Below are 20,323 nucleotides of genomic sequence, written 5' to 3'. Positions count from 1 at the left end.
TACATTGTAACTTGTTCATTTCTTTTTCATATATAAAATGAAGTGCATTGCTAGACGACTTTTACAGACCAATCTGCATGAGGGAGAGAGGAACAGGCAGCACCATGCAAAGCTACTGGAAAACCAGTTTGGCAAGCAAATCACCAGAAATCAAAGAATGAAAGGAAGAACTTGCATATATCCAGTGTGGGAGAGAGAGAATCTGTGATTGGACTAGCAGCTCTGACTTTCTCACGCCTCTGATCACTGCTCTGCTATCAGTTCCCGCTCTCAACAACTGACAATTTAACTGGCAGTCAATGGTTTTTAAAACCTCACAGTTGCTGAGAGCAGGAAAGACCATTGGGCAGCTTCGTGGTTGACTAGCTTTTTAAAAAAAATTACTGCTGTCAGTTTCATTGCAGTGACTACACTTCAAGAGTGCTTTGGGATGTCCTATGGTTGTGAAAGTTACTTAAACTGCATAAGATCTTTTCTATTCTGTAGAAGAAGTAGAAGACTTTCTCCTGTCTGGGTGCCTATCATTCATTATTATTATTTCATACAAGGAATGTAATTAGATTCTATTTTATCAGTAATCTCACAGGGTAGAAAGATCAAATGACTCCCGAGCAACAAAGTGGAACGATTGAACAACATAGGTCTTCACTGTCAGTGAGAAGAGTTGGAGCCCCCAGGTGCCTCTGTGTAATATAACTTTTAAGAGTCCAGAGGACAAAGACTGAATGGTTCACAATTGTATGTGTGTTTTCTTGATCAGCAAGTCTGAAGACTCTGCTGATTGCTGCTTCTCATTACAATATATTTTCAATATCAGCTATGCAACACAATTTTATCACATTATTTCAATACCTCAAAAAACTCATTAAAGCACCAAGATAGAGTGGGATAATGGGGTAAGTGTACCAATAGGACAAGATTGAAGTCAATAGAAAAGATTCTTGAGAATCATGTGCAGTGTGAAACAGGTAACTGATTCACTGTGAGCCCATTATACACCCCTGGCAATTTCACCCCATACAGCCTGTTCACAGTAAACTTCCATTAGCGACATAATAAACAGAACTCCAGCCATGATTCCACCCTCTGTTCACAAGGTAATTATGGATGACAGAGGCTATCTAGCCCAGCTCATCTCATCCATCTAGAATGAATGAAAAAGTCCCCGACCCTCACAGCATCCAATTGGCTCCAAAATGATTCCAGAAATTTCACTTACCATTTCTGGACTAGATTTTCAGCCAAGAGCACTCTGGTGACAGTTGCTGCGAGTAGGACCTGCTGCTGCTGACCTCTGGGCAGCTTTGTAGTTTTCTGGCAGGCGTTTCAAAAAAAAAAATTAGAACCACGAAGCTGTCCGATGGTTGGAAGCAGCAGTGCAGCGACTGTCAGGCTAACCATTTGGATTTTTTTCAAAACCAGTTTTTTAAGCCTGAAACTCTGGCTGCTTAGCCTGAGCAACGATGAGAACTCCATTTACAACACTAAACCCGAGCACCCCCCTAACCCCTGGGCCCCAGTGTTTTGCACTTGGTGCACCCCCTCTCCCGAGCCCTTTAGGGAGTTCAAGGATTTTGACACAGTGATATGAAGGAACAACAATACAGCTACAAGTCAGGAGGGTGTATGGCTTGGAGAGAAACTTGCAGGTGTTGCCATGCATCTGCTGTTCTTGCCTTCTAGTTGGTAGAGGTTGAAGGTTTGGAAAGTGCTGTTGAAGGAACCTTGGCGAGTTGCTGTAGTGCATCTTGTAGTGGTACACTCTGCTGCCATGTACATTGGTGGTGGAGGGAGTGAATGTATAAGGTGGTGAATGGGGTGCCAATCAAGGAAGCTGCTTTGTCTTGGATGGTGTTGAGCTTCTTGTCCATTGTTGGAGCTGCACTCGTCCAGGCAAGTGGAAAGTACTCCATCACATTCCTGACTTGTGCCTTTGTAGATGGTGGACAGGCTTTGGGGAGTCAGGAAGTGAGTTGCCCTCTGCAGAATTCCAAGCCTCTGACCTGCTCTTGTAGCCACCATATTTATATGGCTGGTCCAGTTCAGTTTCTGGTCAATGGTAACTCCCAGGATGTTGATTGTGGGGGATTCAGCTATGGTAAAGCCATTGAACGTCATGGGGAGATGGTTAGAATTTGTCTTTTTTAAGATGGTCCTTGCCTGGCACTTGTGTGGTGCAGATGTCACTTGCCACTTATCAGACTACACCTGATTGATAGGCTACTCTTTACCCACTGTCTGTAGCTCAGAGTTGGTGAGGCCAATTGTGGCACCTGACGACTGCCCTAGTTAAAATCAGGTAATTCAACACTGGGCCCAGTACCGTACCTTGTGGTACCTGTGCTTACCCATTCCTTTTAATGTTTCTGAGAACTGGAGAGGGGATGGAGGTGTGGATGCAGGAAATTTAAATTTATGACTGATGAGTTACTTTCTGGGAGCAAAGTCTATCACCTCCATTCAGGTCGCACTACTTTCCTACTACTCTTGGCCCTCTGTTATATTGCAGTTCCTCACTAAAGTGTTTTTATAGATAAGACACAGGCATCCCTGGTAACAATGGAATCTCATGAAAATGAATGATGCTACAAAAATACTTTTTAGTGCTTTTTTAAAATTCATTCATGGGGTGTGGGCTTTGCTGGCTGGGCCAACGTTTCTTGCAGAAGATCTTTGAAAGCTGGCGGAAGATGACAAGGTGAATCCATGCTGAGGGATCCAGGTTCAGAGGGCAGTGGCTGCCAATGGAGTGGGGGGTTAGCGTCAGTGTAGTGAGAATAGCTAACCCCTGATGTTGGAAGAATTGAAGGTGTGGCCAGGGGACTGTGGCTGGGAGAGATGGCAATATAGAGTGGGCAAGACCTGAAAGGATTTCAAGGCAAGTATGAGGATCTTATAACTCAATTTGTCAGAGCACAGAGAGCCAGATGAGCTTGGCTGGCAGCCATTGAGAAGGGTGTGAGGTTTTGAACAGACAAAGATATGGTCTTGGCATTCTGTATACATTGTAGTTCTTGGAGAGTGAAAACAGGGAGGCTGGTAAGAAAAACATTAAGTAAACGAAACCTCCAGGTGATTAAAAATAGGGAGGTGGTGCTGGAGGGTGTAAACGTATGGGAGGAAGAAAGTGATGGAGGTAATGGACCAAATTACGAGGAGGGGAGTTGAATTGAAGTTTGTGCAGCGCACCTTCAGAAGGCAAGGTTGTGCAGCGCACCTTCAGAAGGCAAGGTTGTGCAGCGCACCTTCAGAAGGCAAGGTTGTGCAGTACACCTTCAGAAGACTGTGGTCCAAGCTCAGACAATACAAAGTCCTTTTTGATACTCCATTAGGCATTTGAGTGTCTCATAAAGGCATCATCACTGAGCTGTGAAGACAACTCTGTATCATGAAACTGCAGCTGACAGCACATGCAGTGTTCTATTTGTGGCATTTCATAATGTTTCACACCAGTCATCCACTTTTTTGTAATTTTGTGAACTGCCGTTGAATTTGGCAGCCCCCGCTCTGGCCAGTAACTGCCTGGATAACAATCTCAGCTGGGAATGTAAATGGTGAAAGATGGCTACAAGAAATGGCAATAGAGGCACTGTGCCAAAACAAAAGCAGCAACATAAAAACATCCATAAAATTTAATGTGCAGAAAGTCTGAGCAAATTTAGTGGCTTTTGTACAATTTTTGAGAGGATCACTTCTGTACAAGCTACATTTTTGAAATTATTGTCAGTACTCTTGGAGAATTGGACTTTTTAATATGTAGTATACCTCTCCTCTCCATTCAGCAAACTATTTCTGATTCTCACAATTTCCTTTCTCTTCAGGAGAAGGTGGAGCTGGAAGATATACTGAACAGACTGCAGGAAGATGGACTGGACACTGAAGCCTGCACTGCAGATGAGCACCTCTGTCACCTATGGCGTATATACCAGCGGGCTGAGGGCACATTGCAAGCCACCATGCAGGACCTGGAAGGGGTGCGACAGCAACAGGCCTCCGAGATGAAGGAGGTGAGATCTGTCAGCAGGGTGGTACATTCTTGATCTCTTGTGAGATTTTAAAAATAAAATTTTATTTGTATATGAATGGCCGCCTTTTAACCGCCATGTTTGCAGCCTGCAACTTTAGCCAGATTTGATATGCAAGAATGATTATTTCCATAGCAAGTTTTCAAATTGGCCTTGGCTAGTTTGTCTCATTTCTGCCTCTGCAGAGACCAGTGACTGATCTCCCTTGTACCCCCGGAGGACGTTATCTGTACACCAATTCGGTCTCCTCACTTTCAAAGTTAGGTATATCAGGAAAGGTGACCCACAAAAGTCCCTTCTCACTAATTATTAAGACTCTTTTAGCTGCATGGTAACACACTGTTCATGATTTCTCTGTGGAGTAAAAATGAACATACCAGCCAAATGGGGCATGTATATCAGTTCGTGAGTTGGCATTCATTTTTGCATTGAGAACAAGTTTAGAAGTGGTTTGGGAACAGGCATTTTATGTAGTTTCCCCTTTTGACTATTTTGTGAGATCCTACTTCAGTGACATTTTTTTCACCCTGCAGTATTCTCTTCCCTGCTGAAATCATAGATTCTTCCTTGAGTACAGGTTCTGTAGGTGATGACAACTGTCTTGTATCTCACCTCAATGACTAATCCTCACATCCAGGCCTAGGCAGTTAGTGTTAGCAGGCCAATCATCCAAGGTGCTGGGCTCTATCCTGTCCTCATCTGGCATCCTCGTGTACGCCGCATGGATGGCAATCTGGAACAGGGACCCTGGTTGATTTCTATCCTCTATTCCTCGTGCAGGGTCAATGAAGCCAATATAACACTGGAATTGTTGACCCAGCTTGATTCCTTGTAGCATTCAGAAATTCAAAATCAGCTAACTCAGCCCAGGTTGGACATTAACTTCAGATATCTGGTGGCCCAAATGGCTCAGTACCACTCTTAATTGACTGCCCCGGTGGTGTTGGAACTCAGTCACTTAGGGGATCCTTACTAAAGAAAAGGGCTGTCCCTTTCAAAAACAAACTTTCTTATCTTGCTGATCCTTTCTCCCTCTTCACAATATGCATCCTTAATCCTCTTAATCAACCCCCTGCTGCATGACATGGTAAAATGAACTGCTTTAAAATCTTCTGTGAGATTTGTAAACAATATCATGATCAGCCCAACAAAAGCCATCTTTGAGTTTGAGTAAAATTGTATTGAAACAAGAGTATGGCTTTAAAAGGCTGAAGTTGCCATGGATGTAAGATAAAATGCTGTTGGGATGACCTGACCCTCACTTCCCTCATTGGTATAGTGACATCACGGTATGGAGCAGCCTTCTGCTATCTTTTACCATACCCTTGAAATATAACCAGCTCACCCACAGAGTGACACGGGGATAGTATTGTTTCTGCAGGTGGAGAATTATGTAGATCACATCCGCAATCTGTCGGAGGAGCGGGAGGCAACGACGGCTGAATACGAGCGGGAGAATGAGTTGCTAAAGATGGAACTACAGCGCCTGAAGTTGGAGCAAGGTCAGCATTTGACCTTTCAACTTTGTTTTTAACCCCCCCCAACTTACCTGAGATGAATTTGTTTTTCTGTGACTTTCATTTGCTTCAGCTACACACTGTGGCTATGTGACTATCTGAATAAATATATGCTCATGCTTTCATTGCCTTTTTGTCCTGATTGGCTGTTAAATGGGGAATAATTTTGCAGCCACTGATAGCCCTCCAGTGTCTTGCCCTCAAGTGTCCGGTTTTCATACAAGAGTCTAGACGGTAAATCTCAGCAGGCTATCCCATGGGGATAAAGTCATAGCTGAAAACATGATCTCCACACACACACACTCACTGGGTCACTGGGTAACAATCTGGATTTTCTCCCTTTGCTGCTGAGCTCAATTATAGTGCCTGACTGAAGGGTTTTTTTTTAAGGATTGAGCAGACTCAAATTCCATTCCAGCCTCATCCTCCCATGAGTCTTCCCAGGACATGGGCAAACTGAGGACAGATGACCTATTCCTACTTATCGGGCAAGATTGGTCTACTTAAGACAGTGGACCAAGAGAGAGAAGACGCAGTATAACTGTCCTAATATTTTTGTTAACATGGCCTCTACTTATCACTCCTCGCAGTGCTATGGCTGAGGATTAGAAAGTCATTGGAGTGGGAAGTCCAACAATTGTGCCTCTTCATTAAGCTGGTCACCTGTGCTCTAGAGCTTATTGGCACCAAACCTTCAGCTATATAGTCTCATAATTGATGCAAGGAAATTTTAAATGTTTAGTCAATTTTTTGCGGCATTGCATATTCAGAGTCGAGACTGAGTATTGGCTTCAAAATAAAAAGGGCTTAAAAGATGGGAGATATTCGTATTCAGGCACACAGACGTAATTCAACCCAGTTTTGCCTTTTTCTATATTTTTAATATGAATACCTATGTTCATGTTCTTAATGAAAACTGCCCATGTAAGATCCTACACTAATTGCAGCATTTTCACTGTTGGCAGTAAATGCAGCATAACATGTTTAGTTCATTAAATGTTGACCATTAAATGTGGACATGACAATTTTTGATGGAAAAAGTTGACAGTGGGTGCAAATGAATGATTTTTAATATATTCCAGATCTTATATTAAATGGATTATTCATTGTATCTGATTTGTTACTACTGCATTTTGACACCATAATCATTAGGTTCTGGAAAGCTGTGAGATCTTTTGCACAGCAAGTGAATTCAGTATTGCTCTCACCCAGTGTGTGCTAGTTTGTTTATATCATGCAACTGAAGGACTGCAACCATATAACTGCATACAACCAATGTTGCAATGTAATATTTTCAATCTTAGTTGTTTAAAAATGTTTCAATTTGTAGTAAAATCATAATTCCAAAAAAAAATGGACTGCAATTACTACCTTGCATCGGTATGAAGTTGTTTTGGATGTGCATTGATGCAAAAGTGATAGAATAACTCTGGAGTTAGGTGCCCAATTTAAGTGCACTGCTGTGGCTCAGTTGCTAGCACTGTTGTCTCCGAATCAGAAGGTTGTAGGTACCACAGCAATACCTTCAGCATAAAACCTAGACAGACATTCCAGTGCAGCACTGAAGGGTGTTTGCACCATCAGAGATGCTGACTTTCAGATGAAACATTAAACTGAGGCTGCTCTCTCAGGTGAATGTAAACGTTCCTGTGACCCTATTTCGAAGGAGAGCAGGGAATTTCTCTCCGGTATCTTGGCCAATATTTATCCTTCAACCAACGTCATTAAAAGAAAAAAAACCAGATCCAGTTATTATCACACTGTTGTTTGTAGACACTGCTGTGTTCAAATTAGCTGCTGCATTTCCTACATTACCACAGTGACTACACTTGGTGGGGGGGGGGATAAAAAGTACTTAATTGGGTGTAAAGCACTTTCAGATGTCCTCAGGTTGTGGAAGGCAGTATATAAAGACTTTCTTTCTCTAAATCCAAAGCATATAGGATGCATTGTAGGTGGTCATCTGCCATTACTTGATCACATTGGATTGAGTTCAACTCCAAAGCGATAAGCAGCCAGGTTTAAAAGGTGTTTGTGGGTTCTGATGGATCTCTGGACATTTTCTAAAATTACTGTACAGTATTTTACAATGCATTTTAACAGTAAAATGCAGCAGAATTTTACAGATATCTGTACGCACAGAGCGCCAGCTAGTGACTAGAATGTGATTCACAGCCAGGGGACTGTAATATGCAGTGACTGTGTTGCCAACTGCAGCCACCAGTCTCATACTGGTATTGTATCATAACCACAGTAATTGGTATTATAAATTAAATTTAATACAGCATTGGCCATCAAGAATTGTACTTTAAAATAAAAGCAGAAAATGGTAGAAACACATGGCAGATCCAACAACATCACATAGAGAAAATGCAGATTAACATTCACATTGGGACTCTCAATATTGTCTTGTGTTAGAAATACTAATCTATTGTTTTACTTTCAATATTTCCATATTTCTAACATTCTTTTTAATTTCAGATTTCTAGCGTTCATGGTTTCTGTTTTCATAGGTTTAGATGGAAGTCATTCAGCCCATATTATATCTGCAAGAATACTAACCCTACCATCAACCCATTACAGCATAACATGCACCTGAATAGATAGACAGGGACCTCGATTTATGCCCATTTTTCTGATTCAATTATTAGAGTTTTGCCACTGGGTGGTTTCATTGGGCAGTATGCTGGAGCTCCACTGTGTTGCAGGGTGAAATGGTGAGATATCAGCTCAATTATTCTTCACTCTCCCTAGGTTCCCAGTCTTGTTAGTGCTCAGCAAGGAAACACCGAATGAGTAGAAGTCAAATATCCCTGTGAGTGGGCGAAGGGAAAATCAGAAGGGACATTTTCAACATGCCTACTGGTAAATTGCTAAAGAATAGAAAGAAATAACTTACAATTGTATAGCACCTTTCACATCCTTAGAAACTATTACAATACCTCCATGACTCAAAATATTCTCAGCCAATTAAATACTTTTGAAGCGGAAATCATTGTTGAAATGTGGGCAAATGCAGTAATCAGTTTGCACACAGCAAGGTCCCACAAACAGTAATGTGATAATTGATCAGTTCATGTTTTTAGTGGTGTTGGCTGAGGGATAACTATTGGCCAGGACACCTGAGAATTCCTCTGCTCTTCAAATAGCGCTATGAGATCTTTTACATCCAACTGAGATAGCATCTATCTGAAAGGTGACATCTTTGGCTTTGCAGCACTTCCTCAGTGCTGCACTGAACTGTCAGCCTAGGTTGTGTGCTCCAGTCTATTATTGAGCCAAAGCTGACTCTCGTAGCATTAAGTAGAAGGCTGGGGAGCAGACTGCCTCCCTTGTATGTTCCAAATCAGGGGATGGTAAATAAGTGTATATGTCTTCATTGGAAGGAATATATCATGATTTTTAAAAAAAACTTAATTAGATTTCACTGCTAACCCAAGTACTTTGGACTGATGGATGTGCAGAGACACAGGTGAAGGAAGTGGAAGAGATGTTGGATCAGGAAGGATTAGCAGAGATCACACACAGTGGCCCAAGTGAGCAGGTGGCCTACCTGCTCGTAGAGCGAGCTACACTGCTGGAAAAGTTGGAAATGGCTGAGAGAAAGGTGGATTCACAGAGTGTCACAGGGAGCACTCGTGAGACACACTTGCAGGTAAGAAACTATTACAATACCTCCATGATGTGCTTAGCTACATAAAATCACAAGTGATTTAATGACTCAATTTCATTCAAAAGTACTCATTTTGAACAGTTTTATAGAATATGTAATTTTTTGCTGTTTGGTGCCCATTGGCTACATTTTCCTCCAGTCACTAATGTAAATAATAAAGACAGTGAGAGTACAAAATATGAAACATTAGAAGAAAAATCTGCCTACATGCATTGTGTACTCCAGCCCCATACACTGCACTAGAATTGCTCCATACACTGCACTAGAATTTGATTGATGAAGTACAAGTATGCACACTTTATGTACTCGTGCTGCATTCCTGTAGCTGCTATTTTTATATAGTGGATTTTCTTTGTTTTTCACTGTAGGATCTGCTGAATGGGACAGGTTATGGCAAAATACTAACTGCTTGTGCAGGGACAAAGGTCTGTAATGAATCCACATTCACTGACTGATCAGGGGAGCGAACAATACTGAAGCTATATTCACTGACTATACAGGGGGACATAATAGGGCCAGACTGACTATCTCACAGTGTTTGCTTTTGTCTCACTAGGTCACACATCATTAACATTTTCTCCCCCTCACAGGTGGAGTTGGACCAAATGCAGCAAACCCTGGAAGAGGAATTGAAACACCAGCGGGAGTCCATGCAATACACCAAGGAAACCATGGCAAAGGTAAACTAGTCCTTCACGGGACACATTGTCTGTCCAATACTCATGTATGAGAGTTATACTTTCCCCAAGTTTTCTTTTGTGGAGTTAAGATAATGTTTTTGACTGAAAGAAAGAAAACTTTTAATCATTGTTTTAGGAAACTGGATTGTGTAGTGCATTGGACACTAACTGCATTTTGATTTTGAAGATTTAGGTTTTAATCCAGCCCAAACTAAAAGGATAATAGTCTGCCAGTTAAAAGCAAAATACTGTGGATGCTGGAAACCTGAAACAAAAACAAAAATTGCTGGAAAAACTCAGCACCTCTGCTCTCACACCTTCCTCTCCCTCCCAGAACCATGATAGGATCCCCCTTGTCCTCACTTTTTACATCCCACCGGCCTCCGCATTCAAAGGATCATCCTCCACCATTTCCGCCAACTCCAGCATGATGCCACCATCAAACACATCTTCCCTTCAACCTCCCCCCTTTGGTATTCCGGAGGGACCATTCCATCCGGGACACCCTGGTCCACTCCTCCATCACCCCCAACACCTCAACTCCCTCCCACGGCACCATCCCATGCAATCGCAGAAGGTGCAACACCTGCCCCATTACCTCCCCGCTCCTCACCGTCCAAGGGCCCAAACACTCCTTTCATGCAAAGCAGCGCTTCACTTGCACGTCCCTCAATTTGGTCTACTGCATTCGCTGCTCCCAATGCGGTCTCCTCTACATTGGAGAGACCAAACGCAGACTGGGTGACTGCTTTGCGGAACACCTTCGGTCTGTCCGTAAGTTTGACCCAGACTTCCTGTCGCTTGCCATTTCAATACACCACCCTGCTCTCGTGCCCATATGTCCGTCCTTGGCCTACTGCAATGTTCCAGTGAAGCTCGACGCAAACTAGAGGAACACCACCTCATCTTCCAATTAGGCACTTTGCAGCCTTCCGGACTTAACATTGAGTTCAACAACTTCAGATCATGAAGCCTCTCTTCCATCCTCACCCCTTTTTGATCCCCCTTTTTCAAATATTTATTTTAAAATTTTTATATATATATTTTTCCCCACTTATTTTCTATTATTATTATTTAAATTTATTTCCATTCATTGTTTTATCCCCAACTTTTAGCTTATTTTGATCTTTTCTCCCACACCGTCCCCGCTCCCCACCCCACCCACACTAGGGCCATCTGTCACTTGTTCATCCTGCTTTCTACTCTTAATGTCACCATTAGCACCTCCTTTAGCCAGTATCACCATCATCAACACCCCTTCGACCTTTTGTTTATGACATCTTTTGCAATCTCTCCTTTGCCTCCACCTATCACTGGCCTTCTATCCAGCTTCACCTGTTCCTCCCCCCTTAAACAGTATATATTTCACCACATTTTTACTTCTCTTTAGTTCTAAAGAAGTCATACTGACTCAAAACGTTAACTCCGTCTTTCTCTCCACAGATAATCCGCCAGCTGCTCTTCTTCTGGCTAAAATAACCCTACTTGAAACAAGCGTCAACACCCCCTGGTGGATCTGGCGCACAGAATAAAACTGCCCCTAATTCACCATCACCACCTCTGTTACTCCTACTAAATTCCTGCCCATCAGCTCAGTAGCGACCACAGGACTGAAACTTACCATTAGTTGACACTAACTTGCCAATCTCACTAATGTGTGACTGTCACGGTTAGTGTACCTAATGGAACATGCTCACACTGTTGCTGTAGAGGCACTTTTCCAAGGTTAGGCTTAAAGTATATTGCTGGGGTAGTATAGGGGATGCTTTGCTCCACATCTGACCATGCTCAGCTGGAAGTGCCTAACTCTGCAAACAACCAAATCTAGCAAGGGTAAAATAGTGGAAAATGTTCCATGATCATCACTGACACAAACTCCCCAAAGATATATACAAATTCATAAAGTACTTGTTAGACCATGTTATATTTTCAAAATATGTCCTCTTTATTATGATGTTCACCTCGGTCATCACCTTTTGTTTTTATGGTATATAGTGTGGTCTGTGCTAGGAGATTCAGTAAAGTGCACAAAGCATTATTCTGTTACAGTAACATGGAATGTGCAGTTGCGGTAGTTTTTTAATGTAGGAAAGATTTGAGAGTTGGGACATGCTTTTAGAAAAATAAACAAGTGGCTCTGGGCTAAAGAATTCAATTTTGCTATAGGCACACATTGTCATCTGGCCTTAGGAAGGGGATATAAGGACAAGTTTATTACAAGGATAATTGCAGAAGTTGGACTGATTTTCCTTGTAGAAGAGAATATTTCAAAGTGTCTTTTAAGTTTTCAAGGTTATGAAGGGAATTGGCATCTTTGCTTGAGGCAGATTTTGGTGCAAGGCTCCAATGCTGGGGTACAGAAGTTAAAAGTCAGGAGGTCAGGAGGAGGAAGGCAAATTGAGCAACTTTTTTCTTATCCAAGGGGTGGTGGAGTTATCAGAACTAATTACAAGGTTGCTAAGTATAATGCATTCAAGAGGTAATTGGATGAGTTTTTGGACAGAGTAGGGATTGAAGGGCATAGTAAGATCTGTAGAAAAAGCAGAAAGAATGCAATTGTCAGACATATTGTATTTTCCTTAAAAGAAAATCTTACACAAATTGTAAGGTCTGAGCCCACTTTGTTTACTGTTCTGTAAACATTGTCTCCAACCCTTCCTGAACATTCTGATCTCTAAACCAGGTCCAGTTGGGAAACCAAAGCTTGTTAGTGATGCTGGCTTTGTCTTGACAGTTGTGGCATCTCCAAGCTGTGATGTCCCTAGTAAGTTTCTTTTAACCATGTATTCACAAAGCATTTCCCTCTTCTCAATTATTAAAGCTTTCATTTTAGTTGGATTTTACACGGAAATCCTGTATGGCCTTTAAATGGTTATATGTTTTTTTATTCTTTCATGGGATGTGGATGTCGCCAGCAAGGCCAGCACTTGTTGCCCTTGAACTGAGTGGCTTGTTAGGCCATTTCAGAGGGCAGTTAAGAGTCAACCACATTGCTGTGGCTCTGGAGTCACATGTAGGCCAGACCAGGTAACGATGGCAGATTTCCTTCCCTAAAGGACATTAGTGAATCAGCTGGGTTTTTACAACAATTGATGATAGTTTCATGGTCACCATAACTGAGACCAGCTTTATATTCCAAATTTATTAACTGAATTCAAATTACACCAGCTGTCATGGTAGAATTTGAACCCATGCCTCCAGAGCATTAGCCTGGGCCTCTGGATTACTCGTCCTGTGACATTGCCACTACATCACTATCTCCCCGTTTGACAATTTTTACATGCCACAACTAATGTTACCATAATGTTTAAATAACATTTCAGTGTTAAATGAGTTAAAGTAAGCTTCCTGATGTCTCAGATGGTAAAGAGTAACTGAGGTATTCAGACGAGGAGACCATGGACTCAAATCGTAGTCTGTGCAGAATTAGCTGGTCTCGATTAATGCGTTGGTAGGACAAATAAATAAACCTGAGTCAGGGAGAAAACAAAATCAGCCCCTTGATTTCCACGTATGCTTGTGTGTGCATGCATGCATGTCAGGTGATGTCCTTTTGTTGAACAACTTGTTGACACTCAGATCTAGGCTTTTCACCCCTGTGATCTTAATTGACGGATTGCCACAAGTGTGGCACAACCTCCTAAGATATGCCCTCACCCTAGTTATATTTCTAAGTCCAGAAAAGTCTAGGGGTGGAACTTGTCAAGACAGCAAGAAAAGAAGATGACCAGTGAATGGAAAAAAAAATTCAGCTGAAAAATGTTTAATTTCACTGAGAGCATTTCCACAGATCTTCTAGCTTTGTCTTGGGGTCTCCACTGCTGATCTCTGAATGTTAGATACTGGGGCCTAGTAGGCAGATTCTGTGTCCAGCATTTGCAGATTGCAAATAGTGGGAAACATGGTGCCACGTTTCCCTCATTCACATGCATTTACCATCTCGATGAACACAGACCAGGCACCAGAAAACAACGTGTAGGTAAGGATATCCCCATGTTGCTTTCTACCTCCATCTGCCCCAACAAAATCAGAAGGGAGGGAGAGAAAATGTAAGGTCTAAGCCTCAGTGTTTAGGTTTACTCATGAATAATGGCCCTTCATGTCAGTACCCAAAGGTCAGCTGAGATCCATGTACTCCAGTAGAAGACACTACCTTCAGGAATGTGAAGGGGATGAAAATTAGCAGAGCTGGGGAAGAGGGCTGGAGTAAAAATTCAGACATTGTATAGCAAAATCGGAAGATAGTTTCCATTAATGAATTTTCAGACATGCTAAACTACCATGGGATTGTTGACTTTTGATACATGGGCCATGCAGTGACCATCCTGTTCCAGCAGCAATAGAGGTATCAAGTATGTGGGTCTCTGGATCTGCCTTGTAATTATCCTTTGGCCTGCAAGAGACTGGCAGTGGATTTCAAATCTAAATACAGATTAGAGTAGCAGAAAAATCAATTTAGGTCACATTGCTAGAGCTGCAGCTACTGGGGAATTAATAATGGAAAACAAGAAGATGGCAGATGAATTGAACCAGTATTTTACGTTGGTCTTCACTATAGAAGATACAAGTAACATCCCAGAAATAGCTGTAAATCAGGAAATGAAAGAGAGAGAGGAACTCAAAAAAATCACAATCACCAGAGAAGTGATACTTGTCAGCCTGCAGTTCCAACAATTTGCTAAGTCCCTGGGTCCTTATGGACTTCATCCTAGGGTCTTAAAAGAAATGCCTAATGAGATCGTTGATGTGTCAGTTTTAATTTTCCAAAATTCACTAGATTCGGTGAAGGCTCCATTAGATTGGAAAATAGCTAATGTAACTTCTTTAGTCAAAAAGGGAGGGAGACAGAAAGCAGGAAACTACAGGCCAGTCAGCTTAACATCTGTCATAGGGAAAATGTTGGAAGCTATTATTAAAGACTTTATAGCAGTGCATTTGGATAAATTCAAGGTAACCAGCCAAAGTCAACATGGTTTTGTGAAAGGGAAATCATGTTTAATCAATTTATTGGAGTTCTTTGAGGAGATAATATGTCCTGTGGATAAGGGGAAACCAGTGGATGCGCTGTACTTAGATTTCCAGCAGGCATTTGATAAGGTGCCACAGCAAAGGTTTTGCGGAAAATAAAAGCTCACGGTGTATAGGGTAACATATTAGCTTGGATAGAAGATTGACTAGCTAACAGGAAACAGAGTAGGCATAAATGGGTCATTTCCTGGCTGGCAAGATGTACGACTGATATGCCACAGGGATCAGTGCTGGGGCCTCAATTTTTTACAATTTATACAAATGTTTTGGATGAAGGGACAGAAGGTATGGCTGCTAACTTTGCTGATGATACAAAGATAGGTAGGAAAGGAAGGTATAAAGAGGACCTAAGGAGACTACAAAGGGTTATAGATAGGTTAGGTGAGTGGGCAAAGATCTGGCAGATGGAGTATAATGTGGGAAAATATGAAATTATCCATTTTGGCAGGAAGAATAAAAAAGAAGCATATTATCCAAATGGTGAGAGATTGCATAGCATTGAGATTCAGAAGGATCAGGGTGTTCTAGTGCATGAATTTGGAAAGGTTAGCATGCAGGTACAGCAAGTAATTAGGAGAGCTAATAAAATGTTACAGTTTATTGCGAGGGGAATTGAATACAAAAGTAGAGAGGTTATGCTTCAGTTATACAGGGTATTGGTGAGACCACATCTGGAGTACTGTGTACAGTAGTAAACGTAGTAGTTGGAAGCAGTTCAGAGAAGGTTTAATAGACTATTACCAGGAATGGGCTAGTTGTCTTATGAGAAAAGGTTGGACAGGCTAGGCTTATATCCACTGGAGTTTAGAAGAGTAAGAAGCGACTTGATTGAAACGTATAATATCATGAGGGGTCTTGACAGGGTGGATGTGGAAAGGATGTTTCCTTTTGTGGGAGAATCTAGAACTAGGGGGTCACTGTTTAAAAACTAGGCATTGCCCATTTAGGACAGAGACAAGAAGAAATTTTTTCTTTCAAAGGTTGGTGAGTCTGTGGAACTCTCTTCCCCAAAAGGCGGTGGAAGCAGAGTCTTTGAACATTTTTAAGGCAGATCTGGATAGATTTTTGATAAGCAAGGGGATGAAAGGTTACCAGGTGTCGGTGGGAATGTGGAGCTAAGGCTGCAATCAGATCAGCCATGATCTTAACGAATGGCAGAGGAGGTTCGAGGGGCCGAGTGCCTACTCTGCTCCTAATTCGTATGTCTGTATGCACTCACAACTTAAAAGACCTGTAGAAGACAGTGATTCACTACAAAAGAGCTAACTGACTCTTAAAGAGTATCTTTACTTTTATCTTTAATGTTGTGTCTGTTGTTTAATCATTATTAGTTGCAATTTCTCACTTCATTGATTTTTCATTTTTGATTGTAATTTTTTACCTTATTCTTTCAAAAGGATCCTTTATCTCAACCTGCAAGTCCATGGAAGAAGCTGTTTGGGGTCCGTCAACAGACGCACAGCGTCTCCAAAGACATAGCCGTATGTCTCACTTACTCTTCGCCCATAGCCAGACTGAACCTATAATATACTGGCTACATCTGCACAGAGCAAGGCAGCAAAAGGCACACTTACATCAACTGCAGACTAAAATATTCCCATTGCACAAATAGCAAATCCCACCCTTTATACCCTTATAAATTCCAGGGTCTGAAAGAAAAAAAGACTTGCAGTCATTTGGTACTTTATCTTGCTACCAAACATCTCTGGGTGGATTACTTTGAAGTGCAGTATCTGTAGGAAATCATGGCAGCCATTCTGTATCAACATCCTGCAAAAAATAATAACTGTGTAATTATGTGCCAGTGCCGAAGTTATTTACTGGGTCTTTCCATGTGCTGGGGTTCCCTCCTCCATCCTCATTAAACCAACTCATCTAAAACTCTGCTGCCCATATCGTATCCCACTTCAATTCCAGTCGCTCATCAGTTTTTCCTTATCTATTTTGGGTTCTGGTTCCACATTCAAAATTTCTGCACAGATGTCTTTCTCTAGCCAACCCACATTCCACCCCACCCCCGCTACAAACTCTTGCTTCTCTGACTCCAGGCTCTAATGCAATCCCCTCCCTTACCCACAGTTAGTGGTTGTACTGTCAGCCACTAGGTCCTATTCTATAATTTTCTCCTTCAAACCCTCTTCACCTCTACTATCACGATCTCTTCCTTTAATAGCCTCCTTAAACCTTTCTCTGACTAAGCTTATGGTCACCCTTCTTAAATCTTTTCTTTGTTCAACTGTGACACACATTGGGATGATTTTTTGTTATTGGAAGTGCTACATAGATGCAAGCTGTTGGAAGATCAACTGGTGGAATGAGTAGGAAGGGTGTTTGAGGCTAGGACATTAGCCTAATTTAAGAAAGTTTGATGTTGTTATGGGAAGATGGTACGGTTGGTGTTCTGGAAGAATGAAATCAAGTGGTGCAAAGGGCCACTATTGTTTGCAGCCATCTTGTGATATTGTTGGTTTTTGCACAGAAATTGCAAGTGTGCCCCATGCAACAATGCTGTTTTAAAGGACACTGTGTGGATCTTTGATCTGCCTTGCTCTGTCTGAGACTTGGGCTACCCTGGAACTCCAGCTACTTACATCACTTACCAGGTCCCTAGCATGTCTTCTGCAGTGACCAGATTCTGCATGCATGGAACTACTCACTTCCTTTTAACTCCCTCTTACCTCCTCATTCCCTAACAGACCAAGAGTGCCAGTCTGACACCAGTAGTGAATAATTGAGGATGGGGTTAATGTCTTGATCCTACTACTTCATGCAATATGAGCAATAATGAAAGTATCTGAGGTTCTAAGGCTCCATGTGCTGCATTCCTACAAATGTTTCATTCTTGCTTCCTCTGGTAAAGTTAAGCTGATGGAGAACATCCACCAAAGGAAGAGGGTAGAAGCAAAAAGGAACACATGGTGTTGCGTTTCTGAATTTTTAACTCGCAAAGTAAAAATTTCCCATTTATTAATAAACTATCCACATATTTGATTTCCAGTACAAACATTTCTCAGCTTGAGCATAAAGTTTGTTAACAAAAAAATAAATCAGTTTTAATAGTAACTGATCTGCCTCTTTATGGCAGAGGCTCAAACTGCAAAATATAGGTTCAGTGCTCTGATATCAGACTGCCACTGATATTTGGTTCTCAGCGAGGTTTTTCAGGTTTTCTCTGCACCTTGTCTTTCACTCTGTCGATTCCCTCGTCTGAGCAGTCCCTGGCTCCTTAAACATTTCAGCTGTTCATTTTTGACATCTTGCTCTTGTTAACACTACAGACTCATGAAGAGGACCTGGAGAACGAGAAGAAGCTACGGGAACGAGCAGAGAGAGACCTGGATGAGGCAGCACGGCGATTACAGATGACACACGAGGAGATCCGTCGACTAACAGATGAACTGGACATGGAGAGAAAATTGCATTGTAACAATGGTGAGTGGTTTAAACTGCTGCTCTTTCTGTTCCACCATTGGCATCCACAGCAATAGAGAGAATAATCAATAAATCATCTGGCAAAATGAAAAGTTCCTTCATGATCACAAAAACTTTTTCCTAATGAAATGTTATACCAAAGCCTTTCTCTACCACCAATAGTCATACCAATGGGTCTATTTTCCTCCGTTCGGTAATGTTAGTGTGACAAACTTTTAATAGTTTTGACTTACTTGCTTTAAAAACAGACACATTACACAAACAATTTAGAAACTGACCAGTTCAAATTCCTGTACTAAGCTTATTTTGATGCACTTATTTAGTTTGTCGTCTACAGGCTGGATAGGAGAATAATTCAAACCTGAACAGTGCTGTGTGTGCTTGGTTTAATTTGTATCAGGCAACAGTTCCTTTTAAAAATGAATGGTCTTACATTCAAAATCCAGAAAGTATTGATAATTATTTTTATTTTCCTGAGCTACAGTAGAAAAAGAAGGGTTTACATAAATCAGTCAACTTTGGGGACCTTTTAAAAGAAGGAGCCGATTAGTCTGAAACCTTTGAAAGAAAAAAAGTCAGTTTTGTTATTTCAAAGAAGCAATCTATATTAGTCAGTTTCCCACATCAATAAGCGATTCAAGGGGCAAAAGCACCGGATGAAACTTTCAGCTTTGACAGGGGCTTTGTTCACACTGACCACATGCTTTTAAGATGTGATCAATGATCATTCCAAAAAGACAATAAAAAGATAAACCTAAGTCTGAAATGTAATCAGCAAATTGATATTTGACCTCTGTGCCAATTGTGAAACTGAGAAGAGAGCACTTTGAGTATCTTTGTGTCTATATTTCAATCTCCCTTGCTAGAGTCAAGCAGAGGCAGTGAGCATGTGGCTTTGCTAGGATTGCAGGCTTTCCCAAGGTGCAGGATGCCATTGACATGTACATCAACTTGAGGGCATAACATGTAAACTCAGCCCTACACTGGAACCAAAAGGGATTCCACTCACTCAATATCCAACTGGTGTGTGACAATTGGCATCAAATAATGCAGATCAGTGCCTGGTATCCTGGTAGCAATCACGATCACTGTTTCCTCTAAGCCACGCGACTGCTCAGTAGTCTGAAATTTCCCGCAGTCTGCAGCCCCTTTAAGTTACCAAGTGCCTGCGGCCACATTAAAGAATTTTAAAGAACGTACCTGCTTAAACGAATGTACCGTGTATAACAGAAAAATTAAAGAGTACATTGGTCATGCCTTTATTTTGCTGCAATTCCATGTGCCAGCTAGATTTGAGCCACCATGGCAAGCTAAAGGGTGGTTACTGGACGACAAAGGCTTTTGGCTAATATCTGGTGCCCAACACATGTGCACGTCCACAGCATGAATACAACGAAAGCCATGCTGCCAAACACAATGTGATGGAACAGACCACTGGCATTCTTCTACTGCCTTGACCTGTCTGCAGGAGTCCTGCAGTACTCGGAAAAGTGGGTGTCAAGATTTGTGGCGGTCTGCTGTATATTGTACAACTTCACCGTCATGAGGCGATAGCCCTTGTCACCAGTTATGTGACAAAGAGTGATGAGCAGGAACCTGGGGAGGAGGAAGTGAGGAAGCATCTGGACAGCCCTTTCTGCCTGGGCAGTCCATGAAGAACTCATCAGAGTGCGATACCAGTAACCTCAACCCCAATTCCCCATTCACCAACAGTCCATACCTTGCCTTCTTTCTGTCATTATCACATCATCCACTTGGCCACAATGCAAAAATCAATGGCAACACAAAATAAACATTCAAAACTAAATTTATAACTGAACTCATGTCATATTGCTTACACCTTATATATTCTCTTAGTGTTTGTCTTCCATGTGCTTTTGACTGTCAGAGTGTTCCTATGCAGTGTTACCGCAGTAGCTGCACCATGGCTGGTGTAGGCTGCAACTTTCAGTGGAGGAGACTGCACAT

The 20,323-nt window shown here is 41.8% G+C and overlaps 1 protein-coding gene across 1 annotated transcript in view; it reads left to right on the top strand.

The window, feature by feature from the left end:
• Nucleotides 1-20,323, top strand: part of ccdc30 (coiled-coil domain containing 30) — a 135,483-nt gene that overhangs the window by 13,545 nt on the left and 101,615 nt on the right. Inside the window, exons 2-7 of the mRNA XM_078559211.1 lie at nt 3,822-4,007; nt 5,407-5,527; nt 9,007-9,197; nt 9,806-9,895; nt 16,321-16,404; nt 18,202-18,355. Of these exons, the coding sequence (XP_078415337.1) occupies nt 3,822-4,007; nt 5,407-5,527; nt 9,007-9,197; nt 9,806-9,895; nt 16,321-16,404; nt 18,202-18,355 (826 nt within the window). The remainder of the gene's footprint in view (nt 1-3,821; nt 4,008-5,406; nt 5,528-9,006; nt 9,198-9,805; nt 9,896-16,320; nt 16,405-18,201; nt 18,356-20,323) is intronic.

The sequence above is a fragment of the Cetorhinus maximus genome, chromosome 15 (assembly GCF_964194155.1).
Source record: "Cetorhinus maximus chromosome 15, sCetMax3.hap1.1, whole genome shotgun sequence".
NCBI classification, from domain to species: Eukaryota; Metazoa; Chordata; class Chondrichthyes; order Lamniformes; family Cetorhinidae; genus Cetorhinus; species Cetorhinus maximus.
This window is presented reverse-complemented; position numbering and strand designations above follow the sequence as displayed.